The sequence below is a fragment of the Danio rerio genome, chromosome 4, assembly GCF_049306965.1.
Source record: "Danio rerio strain Tuebingen ecotype United States chromosome 4, GRCz12tu, whole genome shotgun sequence".
NCBI lineage: Eukaryota > Metazoa > Chordata > Actinopteri > Cypriniformes > Danionidae > Danio > Danio rerio.
In genome coordinates this window covers 74856611-74866902 of record NC_133179.1, presented here as the reverse complement: position 1 = coordinate 74866902, position 10292 = coordinate 74856611, and the positions used below count along the sequence as shown (strand labels likewise).

The window sequence follows — 10292 nt, the reverse complement described above, 5'->3', positions numbered from 1 at the left end:
TCTTCAAGCAGTTCTCGGTACGCTATTTTGGTCAGCTTTTTAGATTAGATTCAACGTTATTGTCATTACACATGTACAAATACAATGCAACAAAATGCAGTTTAGGTCTAACCAGCAGTGCAATAGCAGCAAGTGCAGGATACAGGTATAAGTTATAAAGTGCAGTTATAGAAAAACTATAGTGATATTTACAGATGGATGTACTGTCGACATTATATACAGGTTGTATTAGCTATGAACAGATTTACAATATATGAATATATGTGCAGGTTGCTAATAATAATCAGAAGTGTGCAGATGAATAAACATAATTACAAATGTATGTACAGTGGGTGTGTACAAAATTACAAATGTCCATGTGCAGTGGGTGTGTACAGTTCAAATAAGTAAATCAGTGTAATGTGGTGCAGTGAATATGTGCAAAATATTAAATGTGCAAATGTTAAACGGTGCAGCGACTGTGGGGAGTTTAAAGCCTGGTTTATACTTCTGCGTGAAGTGACCGGCGTAACCCACGGCGCATGCAACGCGTGTATCTGTGCATTTATACTTCTGCTGCTGTCTCTGTTGGTCTGCATTAACACTTCCGAAGCGCTAGTTGGCAGTGTGGTGTAAATGTTCCTCTGTGTTGAGTTTCTTCGCTGCTGTGTTGCTTTTCCTGAACACTTCCTGAATGTACAAGTGGCTTAAACTCACTCATTTTGAGGCAGGAACCGGCGGACGTGCAACAACTTTAACTATGAGGTAAACACAAAACAAAACTTTTCATCAGGAGCTCCTTCACGGTACTCCACACTTGTAAACAATCGCTCCATCAGGCTCCCACCATTCACGCGGCTTTCGGTCCCGCCCAGACTTGTCAGCGCTACCAAGCCGACCAATCACAGAGCTTGCGCTACGCGTCATTGCGACGTGTAGTTACATTTTTTGAGAGGTGCAAGTCAGCGATGCCGACGGCCACGGCGAAGGGCTATGCGTCAGCAACGTAGCATACGCTGGTCTTTGATGCAGAAGTATAAATCAGCCTTAAGTTAGAGAAGAGTGGAGGGTGTATTTGGGGGGGGGGGAGTTCAAGAGGGGCAGAGTTCAAGAGGGAGACAGCTCTGGGGTGGCTTTTCATTTTTATGCTGACGACACTCAGATTTATGTCCCTTTCAAAAGTAGGGATAAAAAGGGGCTTGACTCCCTTATGAGATGTCTAGTCGAGGTTAAGACCTTGCTTTAGTCAAATTTTTACATTTCAATGAAGAAAAAACTGAGCTGGTTTGGCGATCCTAACCCTCTGCATTTATCAGGTTTTGGTGAGCTTTCCACTTATCAAAAAACTGTTGTTAGAAACTTACGATTTCAATTCGACAGTGATCTGAAATTTAACAAACAAGTAAATACAGTTGTTAAATCCAGGTTTTTCCATTTACGACTTGTGGCAAAAGTAAAGTCGTTTCTCTCTTTTAATGACCTTGAGAAGGTGATCCATGCTTTTATTTTTGGCAGACTTGACTATTGCAATTCCCTGTATGTGGGTATTAGTCAAAATGCCCTAAATAAATTGCAATTAGTACAAAATGCGCCTGCGAGACTTCTGACAGGGACTCTCTGGGCTGATTTTAAACTATTAATCTTTGATTTTAAATCCTTAAACAATCTGGCACCATCTTACTTATAAGACCTGCTACATGTATACAATCCTGGTAGGTCACTGAGCTCTTCTGATGAATTTATTCTATCTATACCAAGGTCCCGGTGTAAGCGAAGTGGGGATCGGGATTTTGCTGTTGTCGCCCCAAAACTCTGGAACGGGCTTCCACCCCACATCAGACATGCTCCAACTCTACCTGTTTTTAAAAAACGTTTGAAACGCCATCTTTGTTCTTTAGTATTTGAGCCTTTTTTTTGTTGAGGGGTTTGCCTTATGTTTTAATTGTTATATATATGTGATGTAGATTTTATTTTTAGTATTGATTGTGTTCAGCACTTTGGGCAATGTTGTGTTGTAAAAAATGTGCTATATAAATAAACTAACTAACTAACCGAACTAAATAAGGCAGGTGTGAAAGCACCCTTATACCTTACCAGAGATTCAGTGGCGTCCCTCTCTGTGTCTGGCAGTCTGCTTCTCATCCCTTAATCTAGTAAGGGTAAGGTTGTGATTTTCTTTTTAGGTTTTTAAGATGTATAGGATTTAGAGCAGTGATTCTCAAAGTTTGGTATACGTTCCACTAATGGCACACAGGCTTCATCTAGTGCAGGTTTGGACAAATTTGCTCCTGGAGGGCCAAATTTTGCTCTAACACTAATCAAACACACCTGAATAAACTAGTTAGTGTCTTGAAGATCACAAGAAAGCATGTTTGATTTGGGCTGGAGCAAAACTATGCAGAACACCGGCCCTCCAGGATCATGTTTGCCCATCTAGTGCTATGCAGAGGAATCATAGAACTATTAAATTGTTAAAAACACTTTTGACTCCTTCAATCACACCGGTGTGATCACAATGTTCAGTTGCAGCATGTGGTCAGCTGCTAAACACAAGTCTGCTTTCCTGCGATGACTCGAGTCAGAGAAAGACGCAGGCTTTGCTTGTCATAAATCACAAATCATCGGTATTTACAAACAAATAACTTTTATTTTGAAATACACAGAGGTCATGGCAAAACATAAAGATACGGATGTCGAGCATATCAAATACACAGTGATATCTATGGAGATGATTATAATAATGATTAATTTATTCATTTAGTCGCCAACTTATTTAGCATATGTTTTATGCAGAGCATGCCCTTCCAGCTGCAACCCATCACTGAAAAACATCCATACACACCTTATGCACTACGGCCAATTTTAGCATACTCAATTCACCTATACCACATGTCTTTGGATTTGTGGGGAAAACCCATGCCAACATGGGGAGAACATGCAAACTCCACACAGAAACAGCTGAGGCTGGAACCAGACACCTTCTTGTGAGGGGCAATCGTGCTTCCCACTGCGCCAGCGCGTCACCCCTATAATAGTCCTTTTACACATAACACATAGTCTAATGATATAACATCAGATACACAATGTTCAGGTAACTAGAATCGTCATGCTGCCCCGTTTTTTCATGTTGATTCACATTTATTCGCCTTCAGTGTACGCTGGGGGAGCTTCTGCAGGAGGATGTTGAAAGCATGGTTCTGGGACTTCTTGAGGGCATTGAATGTACTGTTGGGGGATTTCTGCAGGAGGGTGTTGAATTAAAGGGTTGTTGTCCACAGGAATCTGCAGGATAAAATGTACATGGTCAGCTTAAGCTATTAGTTGTTGTTCAACAATTGTTGTCCCATTACAGAGTTGCTCACATTTACAGTACACAATAAAGGTTTTGTGGATTTTTACTTCACATTGCAACAATTTGTGAATTAATGATTTGTGGTTTATGTGTGAATACAGAACAGAGATTGGATGAATTAAACAAAACAAAAAAAAACATGTCATTGGTTTCTGTCTGCTCTGCATGAAATTCAGATGTCAATTCTGTCTTAGGTCACCTAATCGGCTCCTAAGTCATTATATACATGTCGCAGGAGATTGGTTGTTGTTGCTTCAACAGACAATTGTCTTCATGATCTTTAATCAAAATGGTAAAAAGTCTGCAGAAACGTCTGGTTCACATGGACTTTAAGGGTATGAACATTTAAGAGTGAAGAATTACAGACAGATATTGGGTTTGTTGGTTCTTGTGAAACCTCAGAACCTCAAGCTTTAAAAGGCGCTTTATCCTTTACACCTAAATTTATCTGATGGGTTCAGCTGATGTATTTCTCACCTTAGGTTTACAGCAAGAGGTGGCTTTACAGGCAAACGCAGACAGGGAGATGGAGATGAAAACCTCAAGGATGGCGAACACCAGCAACACACCAATGACTCCTAAGAAGAGAGACTGAGAGAACATTCAACATGAGCATAAAAGATAACAACAAAGAGTAGTCAAGAATCTGTAGCCCTTTAGGTATACTGATGAAACTAAGTGATGTTTAAAGGTGCCATAGAATAATGATCTGGACATACCTAGACTTACATTTTCAGTACATGCAAATGGCACACCTTCAACCTCAAACACCCTTGATTCCTCATTGTCATGTAAATCATGCGAGTGTAAAACTAAAACTCTAACTCATTTCCCATTTCCCCAACATTTACTAGAGTGATTACATCAATTATCACCCCCTCTGCCTTTTTCCACACAGCTTGTTATGTTCTATGTGGGGCTCTTATTTTGAAAAAGAGAAAGGCATAATAAAGCTCTCGCTTCCTTTTATCTATTCACTTTATTCTCAGTGTACGAGCGGGCGCGTTCTCTTTGGCTTGAGATTTCCGGCCTTATTTATTTTAAGACATTAAAAACAGCTTGTTTGGCTGCTTGATGTAGCAAACGGACATTTTAGTATTATATTATATTGCTTGTCTGTACAGTCATGCTAACACTTGTTTGTGGAGCAGGTAGTTTGGCAGTTTTCTGCTGTTTATTATTCCTAGTTGTTTCTGCCATAGGCAACTGAATCTGAAGTTCTTAATCACAAAAAACGAGCGCACTTCCACACTGAAGAATAAGGTCAGCTAAAGCAGACTTTTCCATTCAAGGGCCAATTTCTTTGATTGTAAATGGACCTATACAATTATTTATAGGGAAATTTTGCCCGTACCTAAGCCACATACCTTGTAGATATCAGAGAACAATTTAAACAATGTGTCAACACCTTTAATTTCAATATGTGTATCCAGTGTAAATGAACAGTAATACTATAATTATAAAATAAAACATGAATACAAAAATGATATCAATATAAGAGGTGATGACTTACCCAATAATCATTACAATAAGAGCCTGTGCAGTTACTGTGGATGGATCCTAAAGCCAAAAATACTGAAAGCACAAAAATAGCAATGCCCGCAGCTATAGCACTGAAAATGTTCATCACGAGGGAAGCTCTCACCTACAGTAGAGACACAAACAGAAAAATAGCATGTTGTGTTAACACACTGTGGTTAAGCAGATGATAGATTATATGGAAAGTGATCTAAATGAATTGATAAATGAATACAATACAGGATCTAAGCACCAAAGACTCGTGTGTATGAGTAAGTAACTACATGAAAGTCTCTCTGTAGAAAGTCTTATCACTGAACATTTGCTTGTAAATGTGATGAGTTATGATCAACACTGTTTCAGCTCCCGCATCAGGTTATAATACACCACAACTCCACACAGGAGATTAGTGTTGGACAGCACTCTTATCACAATGTTTGCTCATTTAGTCCAGGATATGCTTTATTTTTCGTCTTAGTTAAATGCTGTTATTGAAGCAGTGGTGTGTGTGTTTTAGGTGTGACCACTGCGGGGCGCTGTTGTTATAGATATATACAGTTGTGGTATTTTCACCTGATGTGATGCAGAGGTCAGACAGTTAAATAAAAAGCTTCTTAGTGTTCTGAGAGAAAATAATCCAAGTCTTTATATAAAACTAACAATTTAAAACCAAATTTTACAAGCATCCAGTGTTTAGACCCATGAAAAGAACAAGTGTTGTGTACATACCAAACACAAAGCAGATGGTGAATTAATTTTGTTTTCAGCAGCAATGGAGAGCGAGCCTGCAGTAATGTACTGAGAACAGAGAGAAGAGCAAAACTTACAGCTTATGTTGTAAAATATATATATACAGATATACATGATACTCAACCAGAATGAGCATTTTACTGCCGCATGAACCACTGCCTCAACCAGAGTCCAGACACTAGTCCTGTCTTGTATGTATTGTCATATTGTATATATTGTAATATATTCATATGCCTTAATTAGTGTGAAGGACTGGAAGACTCATAAGGAACATCCATGGAAGAAGAAGCGAAGACAAAGGGGCAAAGATGAGGACAACCATCCGACGTCAATACCGGCCGACGACTGAGAGGAGAAGGTAAGTTTATAAAGAGGTAAGAGTTCATGGGATTAGACGCTTCATCTACACAGTTCATATTTTGATAAGGCTCCTCTCATTTGCTGTCCCAGACTCTGGCATTGCCCCATTACAGTAAGAGGGTCTCCGAATTGCAATCATTTGAAGCTCCAGGAACACTTTTGTGTGCCAAAGTAATGTAAAAGCATCTTTGTTCACCAGTGTCCTCCATATCAGATCAGGGAGTCTGTTTGTGTGTTCAGTGCTGCCTCTAGTGGCAATACGTGATACTTAATAAACATGTGCACAAAGCATTTACATGTTCTTTTAGTGGCTGTGAATGTGACAGTAAGATGTATTCTGGTTGATTACACAATGTAGCTTGTGTTATCTAGGACAACATGTTAATTGTTTCTTACTATCAGAGATCCCCAGATGAAAGTGTTGAGGAAGAAATAATTTCTAAAACCTGAACACACAGATACCAACAACAAGGTCAACACACCGATCATTATCTGGACAGTCTGTGAGGAATAAGAGAGAACAGTGTAAGGATGAGAGTATTTCATGAAGTAAAGCAGAATAACATGCTGTGTGTTAATGTGTGTTATCTGGGTTTAAGGGAGATTTCTCACCCCGAGGGCTTTCGGTTGGCCTCTCAGAAAGAGCTGAATTCCTTGAAGAGGTGAAACTCCTGCTACATGCTGTATGTGAACAGGCACAGAAGAACTGGTCACAGTTGCTGTTTGTGTCAGTGGCTGAAGCTGGATGACAATCGTTGAAGGATTCATGGCTCCGACAGTCGACATTTCAGTTTCAGAGTATCAAATGAACCTGTACAAAATCATAATAAAGCAAAAGAGGATGCCATCATCAGCACGATATAGACACTGGTAAATATTTTGTCTTCAACTTGTGTCTAGCAAACATGAGCTGCAGCATTCAGGAATGTGTTTTTTTTATTTAAAGTGTATCCAGACACAGCTTTAACACCACATTGTTACGGTGCCAGATCTATTTTTGTGGTCAAAGGACTCGATTAAACAAATCATTACATTACAATAAGTTATTTAGCAGATGTTTTTGTCCAAAGTGACTTACAATTAACGAGGCATTCAGCAATTCAGCAACAAGAGGCAATACACACAAGAAGTGCTAATGAAAGTCAAAGCGAAACTGAAACTAAAACATTCAATTAGGCTACTCATTTCATTTTGGTCATGCGGTCAACAATAAGACATTATCAGACAGTGTGAATATTTCCATTTTAACAAAGCAATTGTGTTCTGGCCTTTTGTTTTAGCGGCACAAGCATAGTTGCGGGAATGGTCTCGAATGCAATTTACTGAAATGTTATTCGTCTGCTTGTTTATGTAGTAGATAAATGACCAACAAAATATACATTATTATGGATTCTTAGTTCAGTCGTCTTCTTCAGTCAAAAATCTGGAGATGATTTTTGATGGACGTCCAGAAGTTTGGCCAGAGGAGAAATGGTCGCGCACAACTGAGCCTGGATCAATTGGTGAAATTTATTTGTTGCCACTGGCTTGCATGGTTCGGGACTTGTGGAGCTATGCATCAATGGATTTGCTCTTTAGTATTTGGACTTTCAGCAGTGAAAATTAAACCACAATGAACTAGGCTAAACTTCAACTCTGAAAACTGGACTGACACAGTTTAATAAAGGGACTAGGCTGAAAAGAAAATAAATGAACGAATGAATAATGGACAGGTCTTTCTTCGAAGACTATCATAAAAGACACCACCGGCCCATACATCAGGAAGACCTTTGAAGTATACCACCAATTTTTCCAAGACAAAGACCCAAAGCACACGGCTCCAAGTAAACACATTGCCGTGGAGGGTATAACCTGGGTGAATACTCCAGCACAACCGCCTGATATGAATCCAATTGAGATGAAGAAAGCTAAATCAACTACGAAGACTGACTTAATTGCTGCCATAAGTAAGTTCTGCTTTGAGGAACTGAGGAACAAACAAAACATAAACTCTCCCTAAGCCGGTCAAACCGGTTTTGCACTTTACACCTAGCTGTGAATGAAAATATAGAGAGGGATATAGAGAACGTAGCCTAAAAGTCACTTTGTTAAACTGTAGAGTTGAATTTTCAACATCAAAAGTCATCAGATCAACATCCCATAATGCAATTCACCACCAGAAATCAACCAAAAACACACAAAATACGGAAACTTTTTTAATAAACAGAGGTGTAATGATCACGAGTGTTTAATCAATGGAAAAATCCCAGCTCAAGTTTGAAATGATCAACATCACCTACATTTTAAAAGCCATTCAAGGTCCACTTGTTACCAAATAAAGGAAACACATCCATTATTATTACTTTAGTAAATGCAGACATAATACTTTTAAGTATGTGGCGTACCGTCTTACCAGAAGCAGAATCCCGTCTTCAGCTGTGCTTTGACTTTCTCTTCTGCTGTAACTTTACACCAGCACAGGAGCAGGAAGCAGGAGGAGTTTGCTGCAGAATGGCCCGCAGGTAAAGAGCCTCTTCCTCAAGCTCTCGGTTTGTTTTTTTCTATCTATATATTTGCTCTTTTTTGGGCTCCGAACATTCCTTGCCCGATATAATCCTTGGATAGCATTGTACCCTCACAGGCTTCTTTATTAGGTTGTTGAACCCGTTTTTGCCTTCAGAACTGCCATCTTTCGTAACATATGTAACCCTTTTATTTTATTTTAGCTATGGACTCCAGTAGGGGTGGGCGATAAGGTCTAAAATTAATATCAAGGTATGATAAGCTTTTTTTCTGGTACATTTTGGGAGGAGTAGCCTGTCCTGTCCCTTTAGCATGTGAATAAAGTTGATATTTGTATAATATAATAAGTAAATGGTAGGTAACCTTATCAAAAAGAGACATGGGAGAGTATTTATGCATTCTCTGTAAAGTCAAATCGCGAATTTGGACTTCATACGAATCAATGCATGGAGGAATTAGGCGGAACTAACGAAACTGAAAGTGTTTGGCGGAAGCAATTGGCTGACGGAGCTTGCCGAGGAGATACGGAACTTGCCGAGGAGATACGGGAAGTGCCGAGGAGATACGGGAAGTGCCGAGTGAATGCGGAAAGAAAAAAAAACTCACATGGCAAGTGCATGCATGCAGACGCACTGTGAAAGCTGAAGAACGCGATCGCTGCATTAATAAACTTTCACGATTGCATGCAGAAAGTTTTAAGCTGCAGTGAGTAAGGAAGGGAAGGCACATCAGCACTTGGTCATCTCAGGGACACTGATGGTATGAGAATTGACTTTTTCTAATTACAAGGACTGCCACATGCATTGCCTTATTCGTAATATATGTGCAATATAAAAGACAGCTACTATTTTGTTGCACTGTAGTTCATTATTTTGTGCATTATAATACTTTGTGCACAATATTAAGTTAATCATGCTGTTCATTTATGTAAATAGTTTATGTAAAGTGAAATGCTTGCATTAATATTAAGAAGTATTATTTTAATATGCAAATTAATAATGCTGAGACAAAATTTGTGAAGGAACTGTCTTTATTTATATTACATTGTGTTTGTTTAAGTCAGTATTGCGAATAATGTATATTTTATATATTTTGTTCCTTTTCTAAGGTTATCAACCTATTGCTATCGCTGCTACTGGTATCGCTACTACTGTTCAAGCGCTACAGTATTGTATTATTGGGCAAACTGAAAGTTAAAATACAAAAGCTGAAAAGCCTTGGAGTTGTTCCCTGTGTCCCCTGTTATTGGCTGTAGCTCTTTCGAGTTAGAAGCAGATACTGGTGTGTGTAACCCATAAGAACTCGACATTCTCAACATATCCATTTTGCAAAAATATGTTTTGTACAACAAAACAGAAATTAGCAGTGTATTTACACGAGAACAGTGTAATAATGTGCACTTTTCACAAAAGCTAACTCTCTCTTCATCTGAACTCTGATGAATCTAGACATTCAAGTTCTTTGCCAGGAACACCAGCCTGTTTTCTGGCTTCAGTGATGCCCTGCAGCTTGTTACAATATTGCTCCCTGTGCTGAATGCATGCTCGGAGGGTGAGCCTATGGCTGGGATGCATTGGTATTTTCTTTGACAGACGGCTAATGCGCAGGAAGTGCGAACATTGGAGACGCCACCACTTTAGAGTCACTGACTACGTTTACATGGACATCAGTAAACTAATTACTTGCCTTAATCTAATTAAGACAATAATAAGATTAAGGTTCTAAGGTTAAGGATTTCTTTCATGACCGCTTTTTACATGTTATAGCACATACTTAGATTAACATCATTTCATTACTGCGCTATCCGCATTTCGTCTGGAGTTTCACGTAA

The 10292-nt window shown here is 39.1% G+C and overlaps 1 protein-coding gene and 1 long non-coding RNA gene across 7 annotated transcripts; one reads left to right on the top strand and one right to left on the bottom strand.

The window, feature by feature from the left end:
- Window positions 1-2603: 2603 nt before the first annotated feature.
- Window positions 2604-8931, bottom strand: ms4a17a.3 (membrane-spanning 4-domains, subfamily A, member 17A.3). 6 transcript variants are annotated; one of them, XM_068219746.2, is made up of 7 exons: window positions 8344-8931; window positions 6572-6770; window positions 6356-6460; window positions 5579-5647; window positions 4845-4976; window positions 3809-3922; window positions 2604-3261 (listed from the first exon to the last, which is right to left on the bottom strand). In XM_068219746.2, the coding sequence occupies exons 2-7, from the start codon at window positions 6743-6745 to the stop codon at window positions 3118-3120; spliced, it is 738 nt and encodes a 245-aa protein (XP_068075847.1). In that variant the 5' UTR covers window positions 6746-6770; window positions 8344-8931; the 3' UTR covers window positions 2604-3117. The 6 variants fall into 6 exon arrangements, with proteins under 6 accessions (XP_068075847.1, XP_009299321.1, XP_073802823.1 ...); XM_009301046.4 differs by having other exon boundaries at window positions 2604-3204; window positions 8352-8433; XM_073946722.1 differs by having other exon boundaries at window positions 6356-6405; window positions 8344-8417.
- A 126-nt stretch (window positions 8932-9057) lies between these two features.
- LOC108184071 (uncharacterized) lies at window positions 9058-9678 on the top strand. Its single transcript, XR_001799153.4, has 2 exons — window positions 9058-9220; window positions 9570-9678. It is a non-coding gene; the product is annotated as an uncharacterized lncRNA (long non-coding RNA).
- The last annotated feature ends 614 nt before the right edge of the window (window positions 9679-10292 follow it).

What these genes read in the sequence shown, in the direction of transcription:
- ms4a17a.3 (XM_068219746.2), bottom strand. Translation starts at nt 6,745, where the DNA reads ATGTCGACTGTCGGAGCCATGAATCCTTCAACGATTGTCATCCAGCTT. An exon ending in GCCAACCGAAAGCCCTCGGG is followed by an intron (nt 6,461 to 6,571) that starts GTGAGAAATCTC and finishes TATTCCTCACAG; the next exon opens with ACTGTCCAGATAATGATCGG. An exon ending in CACCATCTGCTTTGTGTTTG is followed by an intron (nt 4,977 to 5,578) that starts GTATGTACACAA and finishes TCTCTACTGTAG; the next exon opens with GTGAGAGCTTCCCTCGTGAT.